Source organism: Cicer arietinum, chromosome 6 (genome assembly GCF_000331145.2).
Source record: "Cicer arietinum cultivar CDC Frontier isolate Library 1 chromosome 6, Cicar.CDCFrontier_v2.0, whole genome shotgun sequence".
NCBI lineage: Eukaryota > Viridiplantae > Streptophyta > Magnoliopsida > Fabales > Fabaceae > Cicer > Cicer arietinum.
Window position 1 is genome coordinate 22,967,467 of NC_021165.2, and position 17,269 is coordinate 22,984,735.

Genomic DNA, 17,269 nt, shown 5'->3' on the forward strand with positions numbered 1-17,269 from the left:
ATTTCACCTGCCATTCGGTGAAATGACTATTACTCTTGACGACGTCAGGGGTCTTTTGAGCATCCCGTGTACTGGAGAGTTTTTCACACCTCCCGCAAATGTCAATGAAGATTTGGCAATTGCTGCTGCTGTTGAGTTGTTGGGGGTTACATATGATGAAGCTGTCACTGAGACTAGGACCAATAGAGGGGCTTCGTATAGTTTTGAGTGGTTGAAAGAGGTTTTTTATAAGAAACTTCATGAAGGAAGATATGACTGTGCAGCTAGGGCATATCTACTTCATTTGGTAGGATGTACCATTCTTGCGGATAAAAGTTTTACACTTGTATCTGCAAAATATCTCTTTCTGTTTCAAGATCTGGATAGTTGTGGTAAATGGGCATGGGGACCGGCTGCCCTTGTTGTGCTATATGACTATCTTAGAGACAGTACATTGCCTGCAACCAAACAGATTGGAGGGTATTTGTCTTTATTTCAGGTACTATTATATTTATTATACTTATCATTATTTTTTTAATTATTTCATCACCTTAATAATTTTACTACATTTCAATTATTTACAGACTTGGATTTATGAACATTTCCCTGATATTTGTAAACGGGATATGGATGAGCATATTTCCTCGATGCCACGGATGTTTCGTTGGACGGCAAAACAAACATCTGGGAATGTGGCATATTACAGGGCAAAGTTGGATGCTTTGAGGGATACGGATATTATCTGGGCACCAGATTACGATCAGAACGCTGTGACACGATTTCAGTCTGTGTCATTATTTACAGGATACATTCGTTGGTGTTTCACGATGGTTCCGTATTTACCTGAGAGGTGCATACGGCAGTTTGGGTATACTCAACACATTCCTCCTACACCACCGATGCTTGTTGCACGTGATGTCGACGTTGAATGGAGTATGTACCGGAATTCTGTACGATCACTTCGAGCTAGATTGCATCCAGCTGCATATCCACATGAGTGTGTTGAGGGATACATCCAGTGGTATTATAGGATATCTCATCCTCGGATGATCCCTTATGTTGCTGCATATGCTGGTCCTAGTTATGATGCTGATGCTGGTCCTAGTCATGATGCTGGTCCCGATACTAGTTGTACACGGTGTCACGCAGTTGGTGGTCTTATACAGCAGAGTTTAGATTTGCATATGGGTGGTCCTGAAGATGAGATGCGTGTCTTATTGGAGAGAGCTTTATATATTTCTAGAGGAGGAGATTATCAGTAGTATCATAGTTGTATTATTCAGACTTATTTTATTATTCGTGGGTTATTTGTTATTCAGACTTATTGTATTAGCGACTTATTCAGACTTATTTATTAGCGATTTATATATTTATTAGATGATTGACACTCAGTTATTATTAGCGACGTATTCAGACTTATTTATTATTAGCGATTTATTATTCAGAGTTATTATTATTATTCAGAGTTATTAGCGATTTATTATTCAGAGTTATTATTATTATTCAGAGTTATTAGCGATTTATTATTCAGAGTTATTATTATTATTCAGCGATTTATTAAGCGATTTATTATTCAGCGATTTATTATTAGCGATTTATTATTCAGAGTTATTATTATTATTCAGAGTTATTATTAGCGACGTATTCAGACTTATTTATTATTAGCGATTTATTTTTCAGATTTATTAGCGATTTATTATTCAGAGTTATTATTATTCAGCGATTTATTCAGCGATTTATTCAGCGATTTATTATTCATCTGTCAATCATATCATTTAAAACAAAATACAACTCAAAAGTATCAATCATCTGTCAATCATATCATTTAAAACAAAATACAACTCAAAAGTATCAATCAACTGCCAATCATATCATTTAAAACAAAATACAACTCAAAAGTATCAATCATCTGCCAAAGACATATAATCTGAATTATTTTCTAAATCTAAAGAACCCCAATGTTGTAGACGTCCTGCATAAGCGATAGCCCATGATGTAGACTCATCGCTACGATGCTTCTTCCAATGCCATGCAAGTGGTGGTAACGGACATGCAGATTTCAATTTAACTTGAACCCAATGATTTTCGTTAACAAAACCAATGCTGATAACACGATCACGTGACAAATCTCCATTATGTGCACCCCTCAATGGGAAAAAAGTCAAACAAAAAGTTTTTGCTAATGTAACAAGAACGAGATTATATTTTGTTGCTATCACGTAACCCATATCAGGAATGGTCATCCACTTCTCATTACCTTGGTTTTCCAACTCAGTTACAAGTAAAGACTCTGTCACTTCTTGCAAACGTTCCTTGAATAATGCAGCATATAAATCAGGTTTGGACTTAATCTCTGTATACAACTGCCGACGTATAATGCTCCAGTATTCTTCACCATAACCAAGTAAAGCAGCAATAGCACGATATCCACAGTTTCCATCTGCTTTAACATTAACTATGTCTTCAATATATGGATGAATTAAAGAAGGAAACTCGTGGAAATATTTTTTAACCTGGTGGGAGACTTGTTTGGATGCTTGATGGGAGACTTGTTTGGATACCTGCTGGGAGACTTGAGTATCAACATGCTCAAAGTATGATGGGTCGCGATATACGTCATATCCCTTCGGCTTATTGCCTTTTTTCTTAACACCACCTTTTGTTTTGATTTTATCCACTGGTGCACACATTGATGTTGTCTCCGGATATGCTATTTCACGCAACTTGCTCTTTAAAGCCCTTCTTCCAGCAATATTAAGTATTTTCCATTTTTTCCAAATTATATCCATCTCCGATGTAATGTCCAACTCTGAATCATTTGTCAACTGGTCATTCTCTTGATCACTATTCAAGGTTAATTTCCTCCAATGTATATGAACAGCATCTAATGGGATTGGAACACCTTTCATCTTGTATCCTGCTAACTCACATGCACAAGGTAATCCATGAGTCTTTCTAAGTATACAACAACACACATCTTTGTCGTTACCGACATAACTGACTCTCTTGTATTCTTCAACAATATCACCTAAGGCTTTCTTGGATACCACCCAAGTCAATTTCTCAAAGAATGGATTGTTGTGTATATGCTCTTTGCGACCTTTACTTATCTCAAATGAACCTTTGATCTTAATAATTTGAAACTTCAACATGTCATTCATACCATTCCATGCCTTACAAAAATCTCCTTTACTGTGTTCCAAAAATCTCTTCAATGACCAATGAGCAGACTCAACCCTAATATTTAAACAAAAAAAATACAAAATGTGAAGTAATGATCATATATCATGCATAAATCATATATCATATATCATACAAAATGTGAAATTTTAATGACATACCTATTAGTCGTAGTATTTCCTAGATGCAATACTCGATTGGTCCATGCTTCAACAAATCTTTCCTTATGAGGATTCAACCATGTGTCTCTGACGTAGTCAAAGAAAATAATATTATCGACACATGCTTGCTCAAATACTTGCAAAAGTTCCTCGTACTCCTTCTCTTCAGAACAATAAACAATTTTCCTCCACAACTCAAGAATGGGTTCTTGCATGTCTTTCTTTAATATATACTGTTTGCATTTGGCTCCAACATTTTTGTTAATATGAAGTTGACAAAGTAAATTTGTTGAAGATGGAAATACAACTTTAATTGCATTCATTAAAGCCAGTTCTCTGTCAGTCACAATCACCTGAGGAAATGGCGTGTTTGAAAAAAACAACTCTTTTAACTTCTCCAATGCCCACCAAAAGTTGTCTTGACGTTCAGAATCCATATAAGCAAATGCAACATTAAATGTCAACCAAGTTGAAGTTACACCAACAATTTCAAACAACGGTAACCTATACTTGTTGGTTTTGTAGGTGCTATCCATGATCAATACAAGAGGGAACATGTTAAGCAAAGTTATGGAATCTGTGTGCGTCCAAAACATATCCCTCACAACGTTGGAGTCCTCATGAGTCCTACTCCAACAAGTATATTTCTCAGCTTCAAGTAACTTCAACAAGTGTTGCATATCAGTTCTAGGTCCCATCAAATTCTTCCTGTATGTACTTCGTCGCTTGTAAATTTGATAGATACTAGTCACATTCTCCGTATCTCGATCTCTCAAAGATGACAAGATATGTCTCGGTGCAACGTGATACTTTGTCAACTCGTCAACATGTTTCTTATCTTCTTCTGTTAAGCGTCCCATAAATGCATTATTCTCAAAAGTAGCTACTAACTCATGGTTGTGAAGTCCACAGATTAAACTAATAATCCATCCTTCATCATTTTTCAGTGGTCTCGCTTTAAGTTTAAACGGACATCCACACTTTTTAGTTGAAGTACCTGTGTCATTTGTATTTGACTTATATTGTCCACCTCTATCACAACCAAGAATTACTTTTGTCTTTCTTCCTCTCTTTCCAGTCTCTACGTCTGATCGAGTAATGATAACTGCTACTCGATTTTGTCGACCTATCTCTCTTGCCCATGATATGACAGCTTCTCGTGACTCAAAAATTTGATCAGTTGTAAATGCTTCAGTTAAATCTATAAATACTGGTCGTGTGTTTTCCATCTCTAGTTCAAAAAAACAATTCAAATAAAATAACAAACAAATTAAAAGCATATTCAAAAAAAAAAATAAAAAAAAAAATAAGTACCGGATTTTTGAAATTTCCGGGTTAACTACCGGAAATTTCAAAAAACCAAATTTCCGGTGAACAAAAAATGACTACCGGAAATTTCAAATTTTTTGAAATTTCCGGTAGCTTCCGGAAATTTCAAAAATCCGGTATTCAAATTAAAACTACCGGAAATTTCATTTTTCAAATTTCCGGTAACAATTATAACTACCGGAAATTTCGATGCAACTTACCGGAAATTTCAGGAATTTCAGATTTCTGGGTAATTTTTTTTAACTGAGAGTAAATGAATTTTATGAATTTTTTAAGGATAAAATTGGATTTTCAACAATTTGGGGGGTATAGGTTTAAATGGGGGGGTACAATAGCCAGTTTTCTCAAATGGCCTAATTGAAAACTCCAACGAATGACAAGCCCATTCATGTTTAGGGCTCGGCCCGTTACATTACCATCACCCACCCATGTTCACAACGACGTCGTAAAGCACACGAACTGTTCCGTGCAATTTTTGCAGACACACGAACCCTAGATCCAGATACTCAGAGATTCAGGTTCGATTTCTGTGACGAATTCATAAATTGATATGACCAATAGCTCATCATCGAAAAAGCACGGTCAAGATCAGTCTGAATTAAGTGGTCCCACCTCAAAATCTCAGAGAACCAAAATGGGCAAATCCGAAGATAACGATAAGAAGGTAACCTTGTTTCAATTCAGATTTGGATATCCAAATCGAAAAAATAAAGGTTTCCCAAAACCCCGCCCCTTTTTAGAGTGTGTAAAGCTTGCAGCTTGATTCAAATTCGAAGCTTTGATTTGGAAGTATCTTCCAGCACTGCAATAACACCTTAAAATCACTATGCAGAACGTTAAATTTGAAAACGATTTAAGAATTCAAATACATTGGGAAAGGAACTTATTTATTTTACTGAAGTAGAGTCTTTTATTGATTATATTAGGGTAACCATTTCTGGTTTTGTGTAGAACTCAGGTAAGAAACTCAAAGATGTAGAAATAAGTGTTCCAATAGTATATGGGAACATGGCATTTTGGCTTGGCAAAAAAGCTAGTGAGTAAGTATCTTACATTGCAACCTCAAATTATTGGTTTAATTAATGTATTGCTTCAATGGGTTTTTTTTCTTCACAAAAAAAAAAAAAAGAGTAATAAGGTGATAATGTTTATGTTATACAAGGTATCAATCGCATAAATGGACTGTGTATGTTCGTGGAGCATCCAATGAGGACCTAGGAGTTATTATAAAGCGTGTTGTTTTTCAGTTGCATTCTAGTTTCAATAATCCCACAAGGGTTGTGGATGCACCTCCTTTTGAGTTGTCAGAAGCAGGATGGGGTGAATTTGAAATTGCCATCACACTTCATTTCCACAGTGATGTTTGCGACAAGCCTTTGAACTTGTGAGTAGTTCGGTGTTGCTTTTGATTTAGTAGTTAGTTACTTGTTTAGGGGGAAAATTAAGTTTCTTTAGTCTTTTGTGTGATCTCTTGATCAATGAAGAGGTTCAAAGTATGCTGAAAAATACTACTATGGGTAGGGAATCTCGAATAGCTTTAGTATGTTTCAACATGGGACATATCGTCAACAATGTGCTTTTATTTTCTAAAGTGCTGCAGGAGTGTTGCTCTATGCCGTGCTAAGTTCAGTTAGATAAATATAGTAGTTTGGTTTGCTTCAATGCCTCATTTTATTAATAATGATAAACTTAGATGATTATATGACTAATATCTATTGTTCTATGATTGGTTAGACCATGCAGCTATTTGATTCCAATGCTTGAATATTATTTAATGATAAACTACATGACCATAGATCTGGTATTCACTGTTATTAATCATGCAGATTGCAAACCATGTTTTATGAATGTCAAAATAATTTCTGAATCTTGTGTTTTATTGAAGTGTAATATATATACAGATATCATCACTTGAAGTTGTATCCAGAGGATGAAAACAGTTCCATGTCCACAAAAAAACCCGTTGTTGTGGAATTCTATGATGAGGTAGTTTTCCCGGATCCTTCTGAAGCTTTTTTAGCTCGTGTGCAGAACCACCCAGCTGTGAACTTTCCAAGATTACCTGCTGGGCATACCTTGCCTCCTCCCAGTATGTTACTTTGCAATTACCATAGTCACCTGCAGCTTTCATTTTTCCACATTTGAGTTGAATAAACTATCATAATATAAATGCAGTTCCAGTTGAAGATGCAAATAGAAGGAGGAAAGGTGATACCAAAGACAATCCCTTAAGCCAATGGTTCCTGAGTTTCTCAGAAGCAGATGAACTCTTACAGCTTGCAGCAGCTCGTCAGCAGGTATGAATGACATAATATCGTATTTAAAATTTAAAGCTCTATAACACCAACACTTCTGATCAAAGGCGTATTTTGTTTTCCGACACCTATCGGTGGCCGACACGACACAAACACATTGATTACATTCAATGAATTAATTTTCTCAAACTATTACCGATGTTGACGTGTCAGTGTTGTGTCCGGTATTTGTGTCAGTATTCGTGCTTCATAGATTTAAAGTATATATAATCTTTGTGGAGGTCAAAGTTGTTGTTGATGCTTTGATGATACATTTTTTTGAATCTTCATGAACAATGTATAGCAGGTATATGCTTGTGTCCTTACTAGTAATTAAGTCTGTATCATACAATGTATAGCAGGTATATGCTTGTGTCCTTACTAGTAATTAAGTCTGTATCCTACATTTTCTCAACAAATAAAACAGTCTGTATCATACATGTGCATCTGTTTGGTTGTTTGTAATTACCACCCTAGAAATAATGAGCATGCATGTACCTGTTACTCTCCTTTTAGAGAAATTTTATAGCATCAAGTTTTATGATTTTGATCCATGGCTATTGCTTATCAAAAACATTATTAGGAGCTCCTTTCTAAGTATTATCTCTAAACTTCAAAACATATAATCAAGAGTCGTCAATCAACCCAAAACCTCTTTCTATACTTGAGCTGTATTTTTGTCTGCACGATGCTTATGGCCCACTTTTGTGATTATTATTTGACTTAACAGAATTGTGCCTCTGTATTATAAGAATAGAATGCACCCCATTTTTCTTAAATAAAATTATTGGTTGTTCTGACCTGTGCATGTGAAGTATGCAGTTTAACATCAGTCCAGTTTTATTTCATAATTATCTTGTGCTTGTTCATCATTAAAGGATTTGTTTCTGGCATCCATTACCATCAACACATTGTAGATTAGGTAGTTCTACTTATTTTGTATATGTGGGACATGAATATTCAGAGTGTATATCATAATTCTATTTTATACTAATAAATTTGTTTAAATAAATTAGGTTGATGCGTGTGTCCTACCCTATCATCCAGTTCCCCTTCCCCACTTTCCTCTTCCACTTAACTAAATTGAAGAAAGAAAAATGGGTACAACTTGAGATTATCTTATGTTTTATTTTTTATTTAAAATTTAAATAATATTACATAGAAATTAATAATGTAGCTTTAGTAAGGGTGAAAAGTTAGAATTTGCATAGTTTTAATAATAATGTCTATACATTTATACATGTTCCTGTTAGCCTCCTTGCATAGAAGGTAATAAAATCTAGTTTTATGATTTTGATCCAAGTTTACTGTTTATAAAAAACGAAATGTATAAGGATTATTTATATTTTATATTTAATGGAGAACCTCTTTTCTAAGTATTATTCATAACTTTTAGTTTTTATATGCCTTCATTCATAACATATAATCACAACTTATCAGTCAAAACTTCTGTTCTATGCTTCAATTTTATTTTTGTTTGTATGTTTATGTCCAATTTTGTGATTAGTTGAGTTAAAAGAACTGTATTCGAATTATTAGTACAAATTTTTCTCAAATAATATTATTGGTTGTACTGACCAGTGCATGTATGAGATTCTTGTTTGTAACTAAATGATTTAATTCAACTTCTAAAGAAAGATGGGAGCTAGCAGATAGTAATGGGAGAGGGGAGTACAGGGAGAGGAGACAGAAAAGATGTTGTATATACAAATTAACATTATTCCAGTTTTATGCAACAGCTATCTTGTACTATCACCTCTGCTTCTTCATCATTAAATGGTTTGCTTCTGACATCCATTATAATCCATTGTGGGTCATGTATGTTCTAATAATTCTATGCCAGGCATGATTATTCAGAATGCTTATCATAATGCACTTCTAAATAATATATAACTTAAAAGACTAAAGATGTATTGTTTCCATGATTTACTTTTAAATTTTGTGATCATGCTATGTAGCAGAACTTATTTTCATTTCTCCAAATCATTGACGATTGTCAGTGTGCTAAATTCTGTATGATGGTCATTTTCCTTCTATTTGGCCAATAAGTTGTTGATTGCTGGAATTATGGTACATTTGCATAAACAATGTAATTGAGTGTTTATCATATAAAGAGCTTGTGTATAAGTTATTTCAATAATTATCTTAAATGGGTATACTAATGTTTATATCCTAAGATAAGCCCAAATAAGCTACTCGGTGTTACTTTTCCTTTAAGACTTTGAATGACCCTATCATGTTAACCTTGTAAGAAAACTGATGCCAACTGATAGTTATTTTATCTTTTCCACTGCATAGGTTCAAGCTCATATTGCCAAAGTCAAAAGACAGATAAGTTTGATAGAAGGACAGCATAAGCAGCTTAAATCCTCTTCTGACCAATAGACATATAATTAGGACTTTGAGGTGTATTTTCTAATTAGTCAGAGTGCTGTGGAATAGTTGATTAAATGTTCCTCATCAGCTAGTTGTTTCTTCAGTGGTATTGTAATTTATTTCATTTTTGTCTGTGGTGTTGAAGTTGTATAAGATTAATTTTCCTTAGTCAATAAACACAAGCGGCCAATCTGTATTTTTTAATGATGATAAAATATTAATAAGTTCAATTTTTGTTTTGTTTATTATAAATAAATATACATTAAGTATAACTATTACTGTAAGACTCATTATCACTTTTCTAATAATATGATAATGTGATTCATACACCTTAATAAAACAGAGGTAACTAATAATTAATAATAAATTAGAATTACCATCATAACTGAAAACTATATTCATAAATATAGTTAACAACTTGTTTAGTAGATTTATAAAATATTACATCTTGAAAATAAAATAAAACAAAACATCAAATTCTAATTCCACGAGTTCGGAACTGATCTTCTGATGTTAAATTTATGTCTCATGTTCTTTCAGGGGAAAACAGTCTCAAAGAGTTTCTTTCATAAAAGTGTATAAAACTCTCGATTAAATTTTTATAAAAGTTTTATTTAAAAATATTGTTGTTATTATTATTATTATTATTATTATTATTATTATTATTATTATTATTATTATTATTATTACTATTATTATTATTATTATGTTGTTGTTGTTGTTGTTATTATTATTATTATGTTGTTGTTGTTGTATATATATATATTATTCTGAAAAATATATGCATGACCTCAAATATTTTTTTTGGAATAAGGAAAAATCGTCCAATCTAATATCTTAATGTGGGTCACCAAGATAATTGAGTTTTGATTGGTAAAGGTGGTCTGATCAAACCCCAAGTCTTGATTGTTCTGTTTTACCTGTTATTCCATGCTTAGAATAACCTAAATGTCCCACTATGAATAAAGTTATGCATGATCTGATTAATGATAATGTACAAAACTTAAATGTTTTGTATAAAATGCCATTATTATGTCATACATAAAATGCATCATTCATCCACAACAATAATAAACAATTTAGGCGATATACTAAACTCATAACAATTTAATTCTAAGTCCTTAATTCAAAACGGAAATCATAGTCCGAAAATAGAAACAACATTGGAGTCATGAAAATAGTAACAACATCAAAATCATGAAAATAGTAAAAAATATAAAATTCATGAAATTAATAACAACATAAAAGTGGAAAAATTTCATTTCTTCACACTCTAATTCTCCTAACCTGTAATAACTCAAAACAGTTTATTTAAAGAATTTCAGGGCCTAAAATCCTCGTACTAAAGAATTAATGTAACATAACACAATTTCACAAACACAGAGACAACAACAATAACTAACATAAATTGTGCTCGACAAGCATACTCACCTTAATTATGCAAGTCTAATTAAATTTTTTCTAACATATAATTCATTCACAAACATCACAACCATAAACAGCATGCACGAGTTGTTTTCTTCCATTCCTCTTTTTTTCAAACAACTTCATAAAATTAAATTCCTAATCATAAAAAACTATAATAAAAAGAACTCAGTTTGTGATAAGGGAGAAGACGATCCTCTGATTAAATTGGTTGTTGAGCTCCCTTTTTTCTTGAATTGCAACTTTGATTCAAATTCTTCAGTTTTGGGTTATTATCGCTTGTTGCTTCGTTGATTGATGCAAGGTTTAAAAATGGTTTTAAAGAGCTTTATCAACCTTTTGGTTTAAGTGATTTGAAAAATTACAGAAAATAAGGAAAATGAAAGGGTGAAGATTCGGATGAAGGAGTTGGCTCAGTAACGAGAAGAATGAGGGAATGTGTTTTCTCAAAAAGAACTTACGATGTAAGATGTATAGTGGAAATCATGCCATTGCCTTTAATTTGTCCAAATATTACACTCTTTTCTTAATTAAATAGATTAATTAATTATTTTATTTTTAAATTAACCGTCTTAATAATTAACGTCTAGACTTAACAAAGTAGATAGATTGTTACATCATCCACCACTTAATAAAAAATTTGCCCTCAAAATTCAGAGGATTACCTATTGGAAAAGGTAAAGATACTACGTGTTTCCCATGTTGCTTCTTCTGCAGAAGATCCTTCCCAAACGACCTTAGGGAAATTTCTTTATTTCTCAATGTTTTTACACTTCTATCTATAATTTGAACTGGCATTGGGTCATAAGTAATGTTTGACTTGAGTTGGACAGACTCATGACTCAAAATTTGGTGAGGGTTAGGAATGTATTTCTTTAACTGGGAGACGTGAAAAACATTGTGTAGATTGGATAGTTTGGGTGGCAAGGCTATTCTGTATGCAGAGGGACCAATCCTCTGCAATATTTGAAAGGGTCCAACAAAACGATGGTTTAGCTTCTTGACCTTTAGCACTCTTCCAATGCCAATAGTAGGGGTAACTCTAAAAAAAAAAACATGATCTCCCTCCTCAAACTCCAAAGGTTTCTCCTAATATCAGCATAGCTCTTTTGCCAGCTTTGGGCTATCTTTAGTTTATCCTTAATTACCTTAATCTTTTCAATGGTCTCTTGGATGATGATGATGATGATGATGATGATAATAATAATAATAATAATAATAATAATAATAATAATTGATGTTAATTATATCATAACAAGCATAAATGGTCTGGTAGTAAAATAGTACCTTACCACGGTGCAAACATGCGGTTCGATTCTAGCTAGTGCAGTTTCGTTTATTAACTTTACCTATTTGTATTGCAATCAATATGAAAATTTAGCAAATATATATTTACATTTTTGACAATTATTACAAGCACATAAAATATTACTATAAAATAAAAAATAAAAAAATTTACTAAACTTGAAAAATTGAATATACATTTGCAATAATCTTTAGCTTTCACATATTTACACTAGTTTTAAGCTTGTATTTTGGCTTATGCAATGAAAATTATCACATTAGAATCAATCAAAACTCATTCAAATTCAATAACCATTATTCATGAAAAAAATTAATGGATTTTTAAGCTTGTAGTTTGACAAAATGCATTATTTTCCCCCCTATTTGTTAGAACTTATTCAATAGGTTTATTGTGTTTTGATCTTTGTAATCTAGGTGAGATATGATTTTATTGTGTTTTTGATATTATTCTTTTCTAAGTTCTTTTATGAAAAACAATTTACTTACTGTGATTTGATATTGTTCATTTTTTTACCATTTATTTATAGTTTTATTAATATAAATGAATGATTTTTTTTAAATATATTAAATTTATTTTGAAAGTGATTTTTATGTGCAATATAGAAAAAAATATTGTTAACATGTCACAACCAATCATAAGTGTGAATTTAAAAATAATTGTTATAAAAATCAAACATTACTAATAATTTAACGATTGTTATTTGATTGATAATTTACATTAACAAACTATATTAATAAAATTCTAACAATTTTTCTTTAGTTTTTATTCACAATATCATGCACAACTTATAAAAGTGAAGTACAATAGAATTAATTCGATTTCACTAAAATAGACTTATGAAGAGCAATGATATTAAGTCTAATTCTTTGAAGCACTTTTGAATTCATACTTATAAATGATAAATACACCTTCTTGTTCACTCTTATTTAGAAAAACTTTTCAAGGTCTAAATTTTTATAGCTTACAACATGTGCACATATAAACCAAGTAATTGATACTTTTTGCCAAATATAATTCAAATCTTTAGATGATGTTTTTTATACGTTTATCTCTAATATTTTTTTGATCTTATTAATTGACTTGGTACACTATAATATCATTCTATTTTAAAAAACAAAACACTTTATTTATTATTTATAAGCGTGAGTCTTAGAGTGATTCATACTTTAAATAGAGGTATTTTCTGATTATTGAAAAATCAAGAGATCCAATAAAAAAAACACAATTCAACAAAGGGAAAAAATAACAGTCTTTCTTCTCTTATCCCTAATATTGAATTTTCAAAATGAAAAAAAAAAATAAAAAGTTTCAAAACGGCGTCGTATTAACCCTCTCTTTCGTTTGACAGCACCATAACCACAACGTTCAGATTAAACTTCAACAAAGTCTCTCTGTCAAACGCAAAACCCTAATTTCATGAATTGAATACCATGATAATGACACCAAATTGGTGGCTGAGACATGTGGCTTTGACGAGACTTGTGAAGATGAAATTCCGCGTCAAGAAGATCCACTTTTGGGCTCCGGTGACGCCATTGTCCCTTTCACCGTCACTGCCAACTCCGACGAAGATGAACAGAGTGATTCTCTTCCTCCGACGACGATGTAGACGACTTTGAAACAGTTAATAACTGAAGTTTGTTTGTTAGTATTCAGTGAGCAGGAAGTTGCCAAGAGCTCCATCTCTGACAAATCAGATGATGGTGAATTGTGAAGATGATGCCACTGCCAGCTTGTCTTCCAAATTACCGAAGAATAGAGCTCTCCAGAAATTTCTTAGAAGTAAGTTGATTGAAATTGAAGCAAAAATTGAGGAAAACAAAAAGATAAGAGAAATGGGGAATGCTTTGATATTATTTCATTATGATTTCATGGTCACTCTTCAGATATTTGTTTATTGCAAGAACTATAGTTAATGTCTGTTTTAGTAGATGCATATAAACTGTCATAGCTGCCATCACATGTAAAATGGCCATGGTGGATTGTTGAAATCCTGCCACCGCTTTCCACCATGCCAGCCATTCGATAACACTGATGTCCAATGTCCTTACAGTCATTGGAATTACAAGACTGAAATACATGTAGGATTGTCTCTTTAATGTTTTTTATTAGATTTCTCAAAATTTTAATTTTTGCTTATTTTGGTGTCTCACTGTCTGTCTGTTGTTGAAGGTTGAAGGTTGAAGGTTGAAGGTTTTAATCTGTTGCAACAATCTTGGTATTGCCACTGCAAGTATTGGTCGGTAATCCTTGCTTCATTTTTTTCTTTTGATATTGGATTTATTTTGTCGTGTATTGTTAAATGTGCCATTTTGAATTTTGTCATTACAATCCTTTTCATTAGTGAGTGTTGATTTTATTCCTTAATGTATTCACTTGACAGTTCAGAGTGCTCTCCTGGAGATGCAAATGACATGGATAGCATAATTGAATCAGTTAATTGGGATCGATTGGCTTCTATGTATGTTACTGGTCGTACTGGTGCTCAATGTGAATCAAGGTATGTGTTTCGTAATTGGTGAACTTATGTTATTCTATGCAAGTTAAGATGGTTATTGATGATAAAGCTTTTGCTTTATGTTTTTATTACTGTGCAATGCTCATGCTTAATATCATATCTAGTCAGTCTTATGAGAACTACATCGACTCTGTTATTTAGATAATTTTGTTTGAACATTTTGCAATGATACTTTATATGCTTAGTGGATGAGATATGCCAACGTAGAATTTGAAGTTGAAGAAAGAAAATATTTAGACAGTAATGTGATTTAGTCGCCAGTACTTTCTATTTGGGTGGAGGAGATCGTGACTAAGGTTCAAATTGAATTGAAAACTGCAACCTAGATAGTACTGTAATTCCTAGATCGTGACTAATTTTTTCTTTGTCAATAAATGAGCCACATTCTAACTTTTTAATTCAAAAAATTTGCATTGTTTTTGTAAAACAAGAAAAGAAAGAAAAACATAGACCATGTTATGTTTTGTACCATTAAAAAAGAGAACATATTAAGAAAACTATTCTCAACAACACACATGCATTTTGGTTGACATTATTCATAGCAACACACATGCATCTTTGAATTGTGCATCAAAGAGTTTTGATATAATTATATAAAAACAGTTTTACTTAAACAAAGAAAAAGAAAAAAAAAAAGGTTTTACTCAAAAATAGAAAATTAAAGTTTTTAAAAAGCAATTTCACACCTAACTTCTTGTATAAATACTTGTGCAATCTTGTAAGATTTTCAAGTCATTTATGCATGTGAAGTGTGCAAACTACTAACAAGAAAATGAATTTGAAAGTCATTTTATGGTTTTTCATAATTCTTACAACAAAACTCAATCTTTCTAGTTCTTATTATGAGTATTTCATGATGGTTGAACAATGGCCAACTACAGTATGTATTAATCGAATGTGCACACTCAAAACACTTCCAAAGCTCTTCACCATACATGGTTTATGGGGAACCAATGTGTCTCAACCATATCCTTTGTATTGTTCCGGAAAAGGGAACAGACGGATATTAAAAGGCTCGGTGAGTTTCTTCTTCTATTTTTTTTATGTTGTTGTTCATTCAATATTTATTTATTCTAAAAATCTTATTTTATATTGTGTTTTTAGCTTGGTACATTGGAACCTCAACTCATAAAAGAATGGCCTGATGTAATAAATCAAAATGATCTAGATTTTTGGTCGTATGAATGGAATAAGCATGGTACATGCTCTATGAACAAATTTCCCCAGCTAGACTATTTTCAACTTGCTCTAACTATCAAGGCTAGGATTAATTTGACAGATGTTTTGCGTCAAGTTGGTGTCATACCGCATAAAACAACCCCTCATAACATAAATACAATTGTTACAGCTATCAAAAGTGCTAATAACAACAACAATCCAGTTCTTGTGTGTACTTCCGGCACGACAATACCTTATTTAAAAGAAATAAGGTTGTGTTTATATGACAACGGAACTACTTACCGTAATTGTCCCCCTCCATTGTTCAGCGGATGCTACAATAAGAACTTCGTACTCCTTCCATGAGGTTTAATGTAATAAAAATATATAATTGAAATAATACTTGTATTATGAGGCTTAAGTAGCCTTTTCAAAAATATATTATGAAACTTAATTAATATTATTATATTTTTCTATCTATATTTTGTCTTACTATCTTGCATTGATGTACGACACTATTACTTATTGAAAATATATTTAATATGAAAGGGGTATATCATGTGAGAGTGGGAAAAGCTTTTGTTATACATTAATTAATGAATATTAAACAATTAATATATTTTACATTATACAATTTAACAAGGGAGTATGAATAAATTTTTCTCAAGTAAAAACCTGAGGTAATTAAAAATATTGTTTTTTTAATTTTATTTTGATTTTGAATTAATGGGATTATGGTAACATCAATTATAAGTTCAATTGAAATGCATGTACCTTCATCACTTTGTTGGATGAAAAGATGCGCTAAAGCTAGCTAGTTGAAGTCAACTAAAACCAAAATTATGGATTCTTTTTGGATTTGTGATGTAACTTTTTAAATTCAAACTAATATAAGTTTTCTAAATTCATAATGTAATTTTTGCTTCTACATTTAGAACGTAATAATTTGTATCTCTCTAGCACTTATGTTAATTTTGCTTCTGCACGTTGATGATATCTTCAATTGTCTTGCATTTCTATTTTCAACTTTTTTTGGGTGAATTTTGATATTGTATTTCAGTAGACTTCAATACAAACAAAAATCGTAAATCTAAAAGGAATGAATTTTCAAAACTTTATGCATTTTATTTTGATTGTTTCATCTTCATAATTGATCTAAAATTGTTGGATTTCTATTCAGATAAGATCGATATTCATATTATTGAGTCAAAATAACCCAACATAAAATTAAAAATTATTGGAATTTGGAAAGATACATCATTATGTTAAGTATATAAAACTAGTATAATGTCAAAATTCACTAGTGGATTATGCTCTATGTTAAGTATATTTACACTTTATTTTCTACTTCTGTATAAAATTATTGTTAGTTACACTTTATTTTCTACTTCTGTATACCATTTGGGCCCCTTTTTTACACTGCAAGAGACTTTCTTATCTGCACTTTCGGACCTGCTTCTACATCCCTCTTTTACTGTTTCAAAATGGGCTTGGCCTACTCTGGTTTAGGCCCTTCAGATTTGTTACTGATGCACCTACATTA

General features: G+C 31.9%; 2 protein-coding genes and 1 long non-coding RNA gene across 6 annotated transcripts; all 3 read left to right on the forward strand.

Moving 5' to 3' along the window:
• The first annotated feature begins 5,088 nt into the window (after nucleotides 1-5,088).
• On the forward strand, nucleotides 5,089-9,549 carry LOC101490198 (transcription initiation factor TFIID subunit 14b). 4 transcript variants are annotated; one of them, XR_012163804.1, is made up of 7 exons: nucleotides 5,089-5,313; nucleotides 5,601-5,689; nucleotides 5,812-6,033; nucleotides 6,551-6,738; nucleotides 6,825-6,946; nucleotides 8,578-8,722; nucleotides 9,242-9,549. XR_012163804.1 is itself a non-coding variant. In XM_073370550.1 (7 exons), the coding sequence occupies exons 1-6, from the start codon at nucleotides 5,200-5,202 to the stop codon at nucleotides 8,023-8,025; spliced, it is 801 nt and encodes a 266-aa protein (XP_073226651.1). In that variant the 5' UTR covers nucleotides 5,089-5,199; the 3' UTR covers nucleotides 8,026-8,044; nucleotides 9,242-9,549. The 4 variants fall into 4 exon arrangements, 3 of the variants coding, with proteins under 3 accessions (XP_073226651.1, XP_004507004.1, XP_073226652.1); XM_073370550.1 differs by lacking the exon at nucleotides 8,578-8,722 and adding an exon at nucleotides 7,960-8,044; XM_004506947.4 differs by lacking the exon at nucleotides 8,578-8,722 and having other exon boundaries at nucleotides 5,090-5,313.
• Nucleotides 9,550-13,221: 3,672 nt separating this feature from the next.
• On the forward strand, nucleotides 13,222-15,249 carry LOC101491067 (uncharacterized). The gene is made up of 3 exons (XR_012163801.1): nucleotides 13,222-13,832; nucleotides 14,223-14,289; nucleotides 14,434-15,249. It is a non-coding gene; the product is annotated as an uncharacterized lncRNA (long non-coding RNA).
• A 175-nt stretch (nucleotides 15,250-15,424) lies between these two features.
• On the forward strand, nucleotides 15,425-16,092 carry LOC140918600 (ribonuclease S-7-like). Its single transcript, XM_073369463.1, has 2 exons — nucleotides 15,425-15,586; nucleotides 15,673-16,092. Exons 1-2 carry the CDS (start codon nucleotides 15,425-15,427, stop codon nucleotides 16,090-16,092), a joined length of 582 nt encoding a protein of 193 aa, XP_073225564.1.
• Nucleotides 16,093-17,269: the final 1,177 nt, after the last annotated feature.